This window comes from Phalacrocorax carbo, chromosome Z, assembly GCF_963921805.1.
Source record: "Phalacrocorax carbo chromosome Z, bPhaCar2.1, whole genome shotgun sequence".
In the NCBI taxonomy this organism is placed as follows: domain Eukaryota; kingdom Metazoa; phylum Chordata; class Aves; order Suliformes; family Phalacrocoracidae; genus Phalacrocorax; species Phalacrocorax carbo.
In genome coordinates this window covers 14734651-14747903 of record NC_087548.1, presented here as the reverse complement: position 1 = coordinate 14747903, position 13253 = coordinate 14734651, and the positions used below count along the sequence as shown (strand labels likewise).

Here is a 13253-nt window from a genome sequence, read left to right as displayed (position 1 = left end):
CGGGAAACGAGAATTAAAATGGTATATTCCATGTTATATCATTTTCTTCCTCTAGGCACAGTACTTAAAAAAGAAAATACAAAAATGCAAGTCTGCCCTATCTATGACAGATACACCTTCATCCAACTAAAATAGAGACTCTTAACATTGTTAACTAAACAGTAGGGGAGTGAAGGGAAGGCAGAAGTCCCAGAGCAGGCAGAACCTCAGGTTCAAAGCACTGATGAGGCCATTCAAACCTACTAAGATGACAAAGCATTTTTCTTCAGACAACTTAAAACAAGAGTGAACTAAGAAACTTTGGACTGATAAGAAACAAGTTAGGGCCCAGTCTTATCCACCCAGGTGTTGCCAAAGAACAATATGGGAATTGTATCACATACCCCTGACAGTAATCTTGATTATTTTAAGTGCCAAGTCTTCTCAGCATCCTGCTTTATCTTCACAGTTTAACCAACCTTTTATAGAACAGTCCATGATTTTCAAAGACTCTTGAATGTCATCAGTATGATAAAAACAAGTGTGGTTTTTTCACTACTAGGATGTTGCTTAAAAAAAAAAACAAAACAGTTTTCTAACACACTAGATATCTATTAATGCAACAAAATGGACCTTTTAAGTTGACAATATCTCCACTATACAGCTCTACTGTATTCTTCCCTTGCTGCTGTGACTGCATTATGGTAGAAAAAAGAACCCTCCACAGATGTCACTTCCAAGTATATAGGTTTAGGATTTAAGTTGGAGAAGCTAACTCATGCCAGGAACAGAGCAGCGTTTGAAACTGGGACACGTAAGAAGTGGTGTGTGGGTAAGTACTGTCAATCAGATTCTTGTAGGAATTATTGAAAGATGGTATTTACTGTTCTGGTAGCCCAAGGAAAATCTTACAGGCACATCTAATTTTATCATTGCATAGTTTCTGTTTCACTTTTCTGTTTAGGCAGAATTCTGTAACCCTTCTGAACAATCAGGTTATGCTGTCTAGTACAGAAGGCATAATTTCACATAACAACAACTATTTTGAGAAGGACTTGAGACAAGAGCTTCAGCTGACAGTCAACCTTGGGAAAGAATGAACATGTTAACCTGCTGTACCTTCCATTTTTATCCCTGGTGTTGATGTCTGCTCCATGATCTAGAAGGTATTTGCAGACTTCCGTGTGACCATTTTGTACTGCAAGCAGCAGAGGTATGTTCCCATCCTAGGAATGCATTTAAAGAAACTATGAACAATAATCCATCCACTTACAAATATCACTCTGAGAATTAAAGGCCATTAGGTTTCCTTCTATATAGCAAACAAGGTGCTATTGATACATTTGTCTTGTGTACCATCAATGTAGCTGGGTTTATTTTAATTCCTTCCTTGACCACTGGGGATGCAAGGCATTAAGAGTAGGAATGTTTTTTGCTCTCTGTGTCCCCCTTTCCTGTTTCCTTAATGCTAAACATGATGATTTTGGAACTACACAATACCTTTAAGTTGCTCCACAACAAAAATGGTAATTTTAACTAAATACAAGATAAAAATACAGCATTTCAGATAATGACAGAATAACTTAGTTGGAAGACACTTTTAGAGGTCATCTGGGGTTTTCCCCCTCTGCTCTCAATCCACAGCTAGGCAAACTTCCAAGTCATTGTACATTGTTCAGGGACTTGTCCAGCCAAGTTTTAAGCATCTCCAAAGGCAGAGATAACATGACGTCTCTGCGTTCCAGTGTTTGACAGCTTTCATGGCAAGATTTCCGCCCCCCCCGTACCTAACTGGAATTCCCTGATTAGGTCCACTGTCCAAATTCTGACCATTTGTCATCATTTTGTCATGCATCTCTGAGGTGGGTCTGGCTCCCTCTTCCCCACAATGAACCATGATGTAGCTCAGGACATTTTAAGATACTCCTACAGCCTTCTTGTCTTAAGGTTGAACAAACCTTTTTTGCCTTTAAAATGCATCCACTTAAATTTTAGTTCTAACTTCTATGACAGATGTTTTTATCAGAAAGATCAGGTGAAAAGGACATAGATCCAAGTCAAAAACAAAGAAACAAGTTTAATGTTTTTATGCCTTTTTTCTTCTCTTTCGTGCCTGATTTTTGTAGGGTCACCACCCTTTATCATCTGGGGGTTTTCTAGCAGGCAATTGTAGCATTTTGTGGACATTTCATAATAGCAAACATACTGTCCCTGAGCCTTCAGACTACACCAAGTATAATTTTTCCCCTCAGGCTTATCATACTCTGGTTGGGCTTTGTGAGCATTCACAGCACTTGGCCACATAACAGGCCTTTTCCAAAACCTACTGGAGTCAAAGGAAAGACTTTTAATCATGTGTTGAATATATCAGAATTGATTCTAGCTACTTGTACCAATGTCTCAGTTTAACAAGCAACAAATCCTGCCACTGTTGTATGTATTGCTATGGCAAGTGGCAAAATTAACTTCCTGCCAGAGAAATCCAGAAAGACAGATAAGCATAGTATTGCTTTGAACTGTTGCACCTGAGACTGACTGGGTGGAGGGTGGTAAAAGCTCTGCATGGCAGAGAAGTTACGTACCAAATCTTTGACGTTAATTGGACACTTGTGTTCACACAGAAGCTGAACTGCCTGAAGACAACCACATGCAGCTTAAAACAAACAAACAAACGAACAAACAAAAAGATAAGCATGAAAGTCCAGTAAACCTCGTTTTCAAAATTTGTGTTTTGCACTTCCACTTAGTGGAGTCTAAGTAAAACATATTGACCTGTATTTCTCTGTTTTAAGAAGGAAGGAGGGAAAGACTAAAAGGATGAACAGCAAGCTGTATACAGAAATACAACCAATATTTATAGTCCAAATTAGCATGAGAAGATATAATCTTTGAAGGACTGAAATCAGCATCAACCTAATCTTAAGTATTCCAATGGCTCTGCACCTGCAAAGGTGAAGTTGTTATTTATAATTAACTGAAATTCAGTATTCACAGTATTCATCTAAACAAATACCTGAATTTTGTAAACCATCAGGTGGAGTCGCTAGATTTATGCAATTAGAACCTAAAAACCTCCACCAGGCTGAAGAGCTAGGAATATCAAGGACAACAAAACAGATAGTACAAGCCTTCAGCAAAGAAGTTACCTGCATAATGTAAAGCTGTTTTCCCAGAATTGTCAGTGCTATCTGCTGGACATTTACTCTGCAGAGTTGAAAGAGAAAAATTAAAAAAAGGCAATTAGAGAAACAACAAGAAAATAAAACCTAGAACAGGGTGCTTAACATCTCTGAGAAAAGTTTTGTGAGCTACTCCAAAAAGCTCAGTCGATATAATAAAAAAGGAATACTAAAGAAAGTCACACCTCTCCTCTCTACCAATCTTGTCTCTCCTTTCTTGGTACCAGCTTATACTGAAGCCAAAGAAAACATTCACGGTGAGGGAGATATCCCTAAAAATAGTTTTGGAACAATCAGGAAATAAAAAAGGAAATAAACTCTCTCCCCAGCCTCAGAAAGCTTCGTATTTTACATTACAGTAAGAGCTAAAGTAAACACACTCTAAGGCAGTTAGTCTTGAGTTATTTCTGTTGAAGGCAATAATGCTTCATTTTCATTTGTAAAAACAAAAGCTTCAACAATGCAGTTATATTTTGTAGTATTATAAGCCACCAGCCACTGCTGGTCAATCTAGACTTTGAAGTAATAAATACAAAAATATCACATTATGAATCTTTATCAAGATTTGTTTTGGTACAGAAGATTTTAGTTTCAGTTTATAGCAAAGAAATAAAAAATATCACCCTGAAACATTAGAGCTTTTGACTTTCATATACAGCCCTGACTCCAACTTCTATGATTTCCTAGGAAAACAGGTTCAGAGAGATTCTGTAACAAAAATACCAAAATTCTGCCTGCATATAATACTTATTTAGCCTGTTTTAATTCAACTCCAGCATGTTAAGATTAGATGTTCCTCACACATACAGTTTATACCACAAAGCTGGTCCACAGAAGAAAAAAAGCAATGCAAACACCATGAATTATCAGAGAATATTACCAATGGGTTTGCACTTACAAACATATTTAGAAATCTGCATATTGTAATAAAATTAGCAAAATACCAATAAAAGCACTCTCTGTGGTTATAGCTGGTACGTGAATGGGTAGCAGATACTTGGTACTAAGCACACACCTAACTGCTGAGTTGATCGTGCTGCTGCATGTGATACCATCAGTGACAGCTTGATGGCACTGTTTATGCTGGAAATGGGTTTGCGTTAGGTGTAGTGGATATTTGCCATGAAATCCCGAAGTGGGAGCCTTAGTGGCTAATGATAATTGCTTCCCGGTGTGCAGGAACAGGGGAGTCTGCCTGCAAGGAGTCTTGAGGCAGGAATCAGTGAAATTGGACCCAATATTGTGAGATACATTGACAGGTGTCAGTCACAGGACAATTGGATAGCCCTGAGGTAACTGGGGAAGAGGAGTTTGGAGGTTGGGATATGGGATCCATTATCTTTCTGTATCACTGTGCTCCAGCAGGGTTATTATTCATTATTTAATCTGTAGGCTGAGCCACAGTCTTACTGATAACTCCAAGCTCCTAAAAATCTGTCCCATTTCTCTGATCACCTCCACGAAAACTCACCTGGCTTTCTGAAATGGAGCAGGTACGGAAAATGTCTCTCCTTGCTTACTAACGCAAATATTCAGCCTCAACACCATGAGAATCTTATCTTCATCTTCATCTTTTGTTTTTCTTATTTTCTTTCCCCATTCTTTCTACTCCCTTTCTAACACCTCACTGTCCTTTGCCTCATTTCACTGAAGATTTGAGTATTTCCACAATTTAGCATCTGAACCACTTTAGTTTCTTCTCCCTTTGACTTTAAACTTGACAGAGATTTCTATGATCAAAAACAGACAGAAAGCATTCCAGTGGGACAATATCAAAATCCCCCCAAAAGTGAAAAACCCTTTTTCCCTATACATCTTAAGCCATCTACTACCAAGCCATCCAACTACACAGACAAAACGTAAGAAGTTAGACAGAAGCTACAACACGCTTGAAACCCAACCCTACTATGTCAGATCAGTTGTACATTGAAAACTGGATTTGCGAACCGCTTAGGAAGATACCACACTGCTTTCTATCATCCATCCACAGTGCCTAAAAGATCTTTAAACTCAAGCACCTCTCCTGAGTGCAAGGAGATAGGACAACAGTATAGCAGTGTGATGCAGATTATTAGCAGGAAATGTGTCAATATCTAGTGGAACCAATCTAGAGGAACAAAAGGAAAACTTAAAAAATCAAAAATAATCTCATTTTTACTTTACCTGAAGTAACCTCTTAATGCAATCAGGGTGGCTGTTCTTTGCTGCAAGATGTAAAGCACTGTGCCCTAAATGAATAAAAGCAAAGCAAATTAAGTATTCAATCACACCAAAGCACTGAAATAAACTCTTCCATGACAAAGGCAAAATTGTGAATTATCCACTTTGCTCCTGCCACAGCACGTGAAAATTAAGAACAGAGAAAATAAAATAAAAACCTATGTCAAGCAGAGTGTATTTTCGACAGACTGTTGTTCAGGCAAGTAACAGAATGATCTGCATGTCTAACTTCATATAAAGGAATGACACAAACATTGTGTCAGACTATACCTTTGCAGAACTTAAGTCTAAGATTGCACAGCTGTGTTTTGTTTCATAAAAAACAATTTTCCTATATTACTCAGCCTCCCTTGCAGACAGATGTCTGTCAAGTGTCTTCACAACTTATTCCATTTGTCAATGAAAAAGGAACTTAGCACCAAGAGCAAAACCAGCCAAATTCACCAGCTACAACTACAACGACTTTGTATCGTCCATGGAGTGCACACAGAAGGCAACTCAGAACACAGACCTACTTTGGTTTGCATCTCATAGACTCTCTTTTCTCCTAATTTATTTAGGATCTGTGAGCTCATATTAGCTATGCAACACAGTGATTTATTGACTATGGATTTATGATGAGACACTGCAGTCTCTCCTCTAGCTTCATCTTACGGAGCACCTGAAAAATTGAAGAGGCCAAGACAGCAAAAGAATAAATTATCCATGTAATTAAGAAAAGAAGGAGCCAGTATTTAGTACTCAGTACAGACAGAGTCACTTATGATGGTAGAATCTCACTGTAAATAACTGACTATTACAGACAAGGCTAATGACTTCTGGGTCAACATCCTCAGGTGGGAGCAGACAACCACCTATTATACAAACAACTAATAAATCCTGAGGCAAGATGAAGTATGAATTCTGAATAATAAATAGTCTGTATCAGGTACATGTATTCTCTTATCATTATGTATAATCTGAATGCTTCTTCCAGTATCACAGACACTACCTTATAGAGGCAAATAATTTCCATGTATGACAGAAATTCCCTCAGGCTGCAATTGGTGGCCAAAACAGAACCTGTGAGCCCAACATTTACAGAACATTACTGGAGATACAGAATGTTGGCAGCTCATTCAGGTGACACGGCTAGCCAGAGAAAATTCTGGGCACCGATTCCACAAATATGTCAACTGAAATCTATTAAGAAGGGTTTGCCAGTTTCAAATTCAGCTCCCACCATTCTCCTAGTGGAGTAGCAATTACGGCATAGGACTTTTGAGGGCTGAAACAGCATACTTAATAGCCCTAAGCTCTGTTTTGGACTGTATCAGCTCTTTTCACTATGTCATAATCCTGAGGAAATCTCTTTCTGCAACTCCTGTACAGTTAATGGGGTTAATAGCTTGGATACACATAAAAGCAACACCGAAGATCATGATTTAACTTATAAAAAGCCTCAAATGAGGTTAACAAAAGGAGCTGGAGACTTTTTTTTTTATTTTAAAAATAAATAAGATTTTAAAAATAAAAATCAAGCAACTATTTTGCATCTGAGTCCTACATGGTGTGTGGGTTGTCAAATCTGTAGCTGCACTCCACACATCAAGAACTATATAAACAAATTGAGTTCATTATGCTACATGTGTAGGTTCATAGGGGCATACCTGCGCCATCTTGGGCTGTCACATCTGCACCATGTGTCACCATGATCCTGAGGCACTCTGCATGCCCTTTTGTGGCTGCCAGGTGAAAACTGGAAGAGAGCGTTTACAGGTCACTTTTAATAAGACATCCTCTCTCTTTCATTCACAAACCAAGTATTGGCAAGTTGTCCCCTCCCTGTCCTTAGATCTTTTGGCATCCCTCCACTGCCTCCCAAGAAGATAATAGCTCTGACAGTGAGAAGGCACATCAAAAAGCTCTTGTAGTCATACTTTTACACAAGCTGCTGTCTCATTAACTCATGCCATACACCTTATGTGCATCTATTCTCACCCAATTTCTAAACTAACATCCCTACCAATGTAATACATCCTGACAGAATGCCTGGGCTTAGGGAATTAATGAAGAAATCATTCACAATGACTGACTTTGCTCTAGTCATTCTAGGCAATGCTGATTTCCCCCTTTCCGTGGACAAAAGTTAGTCCCTCTAAAAGGTGATTCAGCTCCTAAATTGAACTAAATTAAGTTGTGCTTCTGCACTGCCCTTTACAGAAGTCATCTTTCTTCCATGTAGAGGGGGAAAAAAACCCTTGGTGTTTGTGAATATCACCTGGAGGGATCAAAGCTACTGGGTATTTGTGGGACTGTGCTAGAGATGTATTTTTTCAACTTTTGGTTTTGCTTCTCACCTCAAGCACCTGCTTGTTTGAACAGTGGAAAATTGCAGAGGTTACCAACCACACCATGGCAGGACACACTTAACAGCATCAGTTACCCAAGGTATAATTACAGAAAAAACTCAAAGAAGTTATACTGAATTAAAGCCCTTTTACAGCTAAAGGTACATATTTGACACCCTTGGTACCTCAAGATTCACAGATGCAATCCTATACACATGCTGCTGACAATTTTGTAAAAACAAAGGAAAAATTTCTGAAAACAGAAGTTTATATCCTCCTGATGCATATCATGCCAACATTGATAAGCCTCAAAATATGGGGACAGTAAAGGCAGACATACTGCTTCCCCCCAGGTCTTACTAATATCAGCTTGACAGACAGAGCTGTTTTCCAGTAGGAGTAATGTAAAAAACAGATTCAAGATAAAACACTTCCAATTAATATTAAATTGTGTCTGAAAAGTTGGGACCTTCATCTTGCCCAAACTCAAAAAGCCAGGATGTTTCCTAATGTCTTTTAAAGACATTCGTTTTTAATATCATGCACCCTTGTGTTAAGGGGATTTTCCCCTGGAAGCTAAAGGGAACGTCACAAATTATGTGGCCACATGAACCACTTTATTTAAGAGTTTACATTTTGAACAACTGCTTCCTTTAAATGCTAAAACTAACACTGAAAGTTCAGCTTGCTAACCAGGGAAACTGGGAATAACAGGCAGGAATGAAACAGATATTTCTGGCACATAGTACTACTGTGTTTCTCTAAGCCATAGACTTCTTTGTAGCCTTCCTGAAAACTCAGCAGAGAAGACAACCTACAGACAAGATGTAGCAAAGGGTGGAGAATTAATCAAAACAGGAGAGCTCCTGACACAGTGTCCTCTATCAAGAACAGCAACTACCTCACTTCCTACAAGGCGTCCTTCCACACTGGCTGCTGCTGATTGCAAATGGCAGACAGGCAGCACTTACTTAAGCTTTGAACCATTCTTATATAAAATATAAATATAAAAATATAATATAAAATATATAAATTTATAAATATATAAATTTATATTTATATTAAAATATCCTGTGTGCTCATCCTTATGCTTACTACTGCCATAAACCAATGGAAGAGTTAACACTTCCAAGAGCATGAAAAAGCACTGGTGGCTGTTCTCTAGTCATTCAAAATCAAAACTCCATGTGCTTGGTGACCAATGCAAAGTTGTGTAAACATTCTTCTTTAGAAGAAGATGTTTCTCAGGCTCTGGGAAAATGGCTGGGGGAGGGCCACAAAAGGAATCTGACAAATTCCAACACCTCTGATTTAGCGAGCACAACATACTAGCAAACACCAAGACACTTTCAGACACATTTGTGGAGTCACACAATACAATCAAAGTAATTTAAATATTAGGAATGTTGTGAAGCAGGCATTTGCCTTACACTTGAGAATATTCATAAAAATAATAAATACCTGAATAATAATAACTTGGCTAAATCTGGGACACTGAGGTTTTATGGACAGACAGTGTAGGATGGTGCCAAATGCAGCACGAATACACAAGTGCAAAAGAAGTTTTATTTAGGTAATATCAGACTGCAAAGAAAGTATCAAAGAGAGGAGAAAACCTAACCCCTTTCAGGCTATGCAACTACGAACACATCAGTCCCACCAAGGCAAACAATTCCCATGGCAATTCTCAACAAGTCGTCACACATGCAGATGCTTTGTTTCACGCAGCCAAAAATGTTTTCAAGTAAGAAAGACCTGATTAAAAAACTTGTTTCTTCCAAATTGATGGGATGAAAGAAACATCATCTGTAAGAAATACAGGTGGCATGAAAGATGGCAGGACATGTATGGAGGATGTAAAGATCTAATGAGAGCAAAAATACAGAAGCTATGTGGAGAGTCCCATGAAAAGAGAGGATGACAAGGTTTAACTCCCAGTACAGTGACCTAAGCCAAATAGCACTGGGCTGCTGCAGCTCCCCCCAATTTCTTGCTGTGTCCTCCCTCCCTACGTCCTTGTACTGCTACCATTTCTCACATAACCCTGTAGTGAGATATTTTTTCTTAATAACCAAAAAGCAATTGAGAGAGGAGTGGGGGTGTGGTTAGTTAGCTACTAGTTTAGTAAACTGAACTGGCTTATCAGGAAATCAGCCCTGCTCAATATAGGGAGGAGAATTACTTCAGACTGGGATGAAGCTATTACAGTCATATTTAAGTCAGAGCATTTACAGAATGCTGGGCAAAAACTTCTCTTTGGGGAGTAATTCTAACTAATTTTGAAGTTAATAGCCCTGCTTTTTTTTTAACTTAAAAAAAAAACCACAACAAACAAAACAAAAAAATCAAACCAACCTCACCCCCACCAACACTTCAGTAGTAGATACTGAGTTCTCCTGTGTAGCAAGGTAGACTCAAGAGCAAGGCTCTTGAAACAAAGCCTGTAGACGTTCACGTCAGTACAGAGTAATTCTTTACAACCTACATAAACTTTCATAACGTATTTGACGCAAAAGCTGCAGGTTTCCAAACACTGGAGTTCTTACCATCTGGAAGCCTTAAGAAGTGGTACATTTTACTTGCATCCTCACGAATATACATCCCTTGATATGAAAGCAAACAACTTTTCCTCCTACTTCCTGATTGCGCAGTGACTTAGGCAAACAGAAACAAACATGTAAGGCTTGATTTGGTGCATGGGTCACTCTGAGGGTTAGATTCTCATTCAGCCTAAAATCCCATTACAACATAGCTCATTTTCCCTTCACAATAGATATGTCTCTTACTACCACTTACAGTCACACCTTGACATCCCAGCCTGAATTGAGATATATTTCTTTTATTGCTGTAAGACATTTCTATTCTTCCTGAGTGGCTGGGGTGGTCTTTTATTATTGCCTCCAGGCCTTTCAGTGAAACAGAGGAGCAGCTACTCTTCTAAGTGGTTTTCTCATTGGATCCAGAAATGAAGCAAGTCAGCATTTGAGACCCACCTCTGTAACAGCTGATAAAGATCAGTTGGTTGACACTGCTTTTCCCTACTGTGAATTTATAGGTCTCATAACTACTCAGACCTTAACAAAGTAAAGTAAAAAATTATGATCTTTAGGAGGCACACAAAGCCCAGTTAGAGTAAACAGGTCTTGAGTGTATGAGTGAACACACAGCAAAATTTCATCAGATTTGAGGTCAACTGGAGAACAGCTACAAGATGATTACCTCAAAGCCCTGTCAGGACCTCAAATTTCCTGATCAGAAATGTTACTCAAATAACATTTTCAAATGCACTGATAGAGATATGCTTTTTATGAATGCTTGGTGACTGGTCACAGTGGACAGCTGTGTACGACATCCCTAAACTTGTTTTAAACAAATTTCTTACAGATAGGACATGTCAACTGGAGAAGCACTTCCAACTATCCTAAACAAGCCCTTCCCTCATTCAGGGTAAAGGACCTTTTCCATGTTCTGGTTATAAAGCCAAGCTAGCAAGGGAATGGAGAGTTCTTCAAGTATCTGACAGAGCACAAGAGTTCAAATAAAGCTGGTGTTTGCTAAAAGGCCGAGAATGAGTGTTTCCAGGAATTATTTAAATGCCAGTCTAACTCAAACAGAAAAGGCTGTAATTTTTACTACTTCATTCACATAAAACATTTCTTTACAAATCATTTCACCACAGGTAGAAGAACAGAATTAATTCACATTTAGAGGTTAGACTTGTAAAAATTGAGCTAATTGAGATTGCTAAAGTGGTGTTAGTAATAAGACGTAGGTCTGCCATATCCAGGTTCTCTGCTTAACCATTTGCCCAGCTACATCCTGCAAAACCAAGCACAATCCTCTTACTGAATGTTATTTTGACAGCTGGCTTAAAACAGCTGGGTGGTCCATATATCTAGGGAAAATGCCACAAAAGTAGAATGGAACGTGATAAAATAAGAAAAAAAATGAAGGCTTAGTTTAAGACAGTAACCTTCTAACTAGGAAATTTTCATCTATGAAAAGCAAAACAGAAAAAAAAAAGGGAGAAAATTAAACCCAATAACGGGGCTCCATCTCTGTTTTGCAAGGTCATGCTCCAGAGGTTTTTTTTTTGAGGCAGAATTAGCATTCTCTGTAACACAGATATTCTCCAGGGCCTGAAAGTGGTCTGACACATTGCTTACCAAAATCCAAAGCAAATAAAGAACCTGGCTGAACTATAGATGCTAAGCGAGTATTGTATTTGCTATTTTCTTTTATGACAAACGTGGAATAAAGTCAAACTTATATGCAAGCATATAATACTATTGTTCTCTGCCATTTTAATCTGAGTGCTCTGAAAATATTTTAAGTGCAAGAATGTTTGAAATACACTATGAACTCACATACACTCATTGCCAAGGTTTATTTTGAGTAAAAACATCCCTCCCCAAGGCAGATCATTCTTCTTCATTTTCTAATGTACGTCAACTCTTTGTTGACTTTTAAAAAGTCTCACTTGTCTGCCAACAGTTTGATGATTTATAGTTTCCCGACTGACCAATACCTTCACACAAACAAACAAGACTGATAAAATAAAGATACAGAGCTGCCTGGAGTCTTTGTAATGCTAACTTAAAAAAAAAAAAAAAAAAAAGAAATGGAAGATATTCAAGCTTTGCTGCTACCAGATCATACAGGCAAGCAATCTGCTAGTTATCTCAGTCAGAAAAAGACCCACTGATAACCTGGCTGATTTTCTGCACTGACTTGAGCTTTTTCACGTTTTAGAGGCAGCACCTAGCTTACAGTGTCTATTACCCCTCAAAGCCTCAATCTCCACTTCAATAACAGCAGCAAAAATAAATAGATGAGAAGATATCTGGCTTTTGTTTGTTCTGCACGACAGGCTGAGTGGCAGAAGTGCTAGAGTGCCCGAGACCTGACCTGGAGGAGAAAAGGCCGTGAGTACCACCAAAGCAGCACATCCTGCGCATGAAGGAGGTGCCTGCTGTCATTGAGGAGGAATTCCTGTGTGGTCTACTGTAGCATGTAGCACGATGACCAGTAATGAGAGAAGAATACAGTTTACTTTTCTGTGAATCGTTTGAGAGTTTATCAGCATAAAAACAATGATGAAAGTTAGCCTTTTAAATAAAATTTTTTTGACACATACTGAATCTAAGTCATGGAAAAACTGTCACCTTTAGACTTAAAGATTGGGAAAAGCCCAGAATGATCTTGAAACTAGAGGTGTGTTCTGCCTTTGCCAACCCTGACAGGGCTCTGAGCAAAGCAGTAACTGTCTGTTCTAGCAAGGATTACGCTTCTATGAGCAGTGCCTGCCTGGTTCTGCTTCTTCCTCGCCTTACAGCAGCACATGAAGGTAGGTACCTGTGTGGCTGGTGAGCTGATACAGGGACCACCACCAGCTGAAAACCAAAGCTGCCTTCCACTGTTTCATCACACAGTCACAGATGCATCCACCCTGTCAGTGCAAAGGAAGGAATGGGAACAGAATTTCACCTTAAACCTAAAATAAAACCATTAATGTTTCCCCATGAAAGCCACGTGTCACGATCCT

The 13253-nt window shown here is 38.7% G+C and overlaps 1 protein-coding gene across 3 annotated transcripts in view; it reads right to left on the bottom strand.

Moving 5' to 3' along the window:
- The window catches only part of RAI14 (retinoic acid induced 14), an 87329-nt gene that overhangs the window by 12084 nt on the left and 61992 nt on the right, over positions 1-13253 (bottom strand). For all 3 annotated transcript variants that reach the window (XM_064439650.1, XM_064439652.1, XM_064439651.1), the window contains exons 4-8: positions 7028-7116; positions 5322-5386; positions 3126-3183; positions 2562-2632; positions 1099-1205 (exon numbers count right to left, since the gene is read on the bottom strand). In XM_064439650.1, the coding sequence (XP_064295720.1) occupies positions 1099-1205; positions 2562-2632; positions 3126-3183; positions 5322-5386; positions 7028-7116 (390 nt within the window). The remainder of the gene's footprint in view (positions 1-1098; positions 1206-2561; positions 2633-3125; positions 3184-5321; positions 5387-7027; positions 7117-13253) is intronic.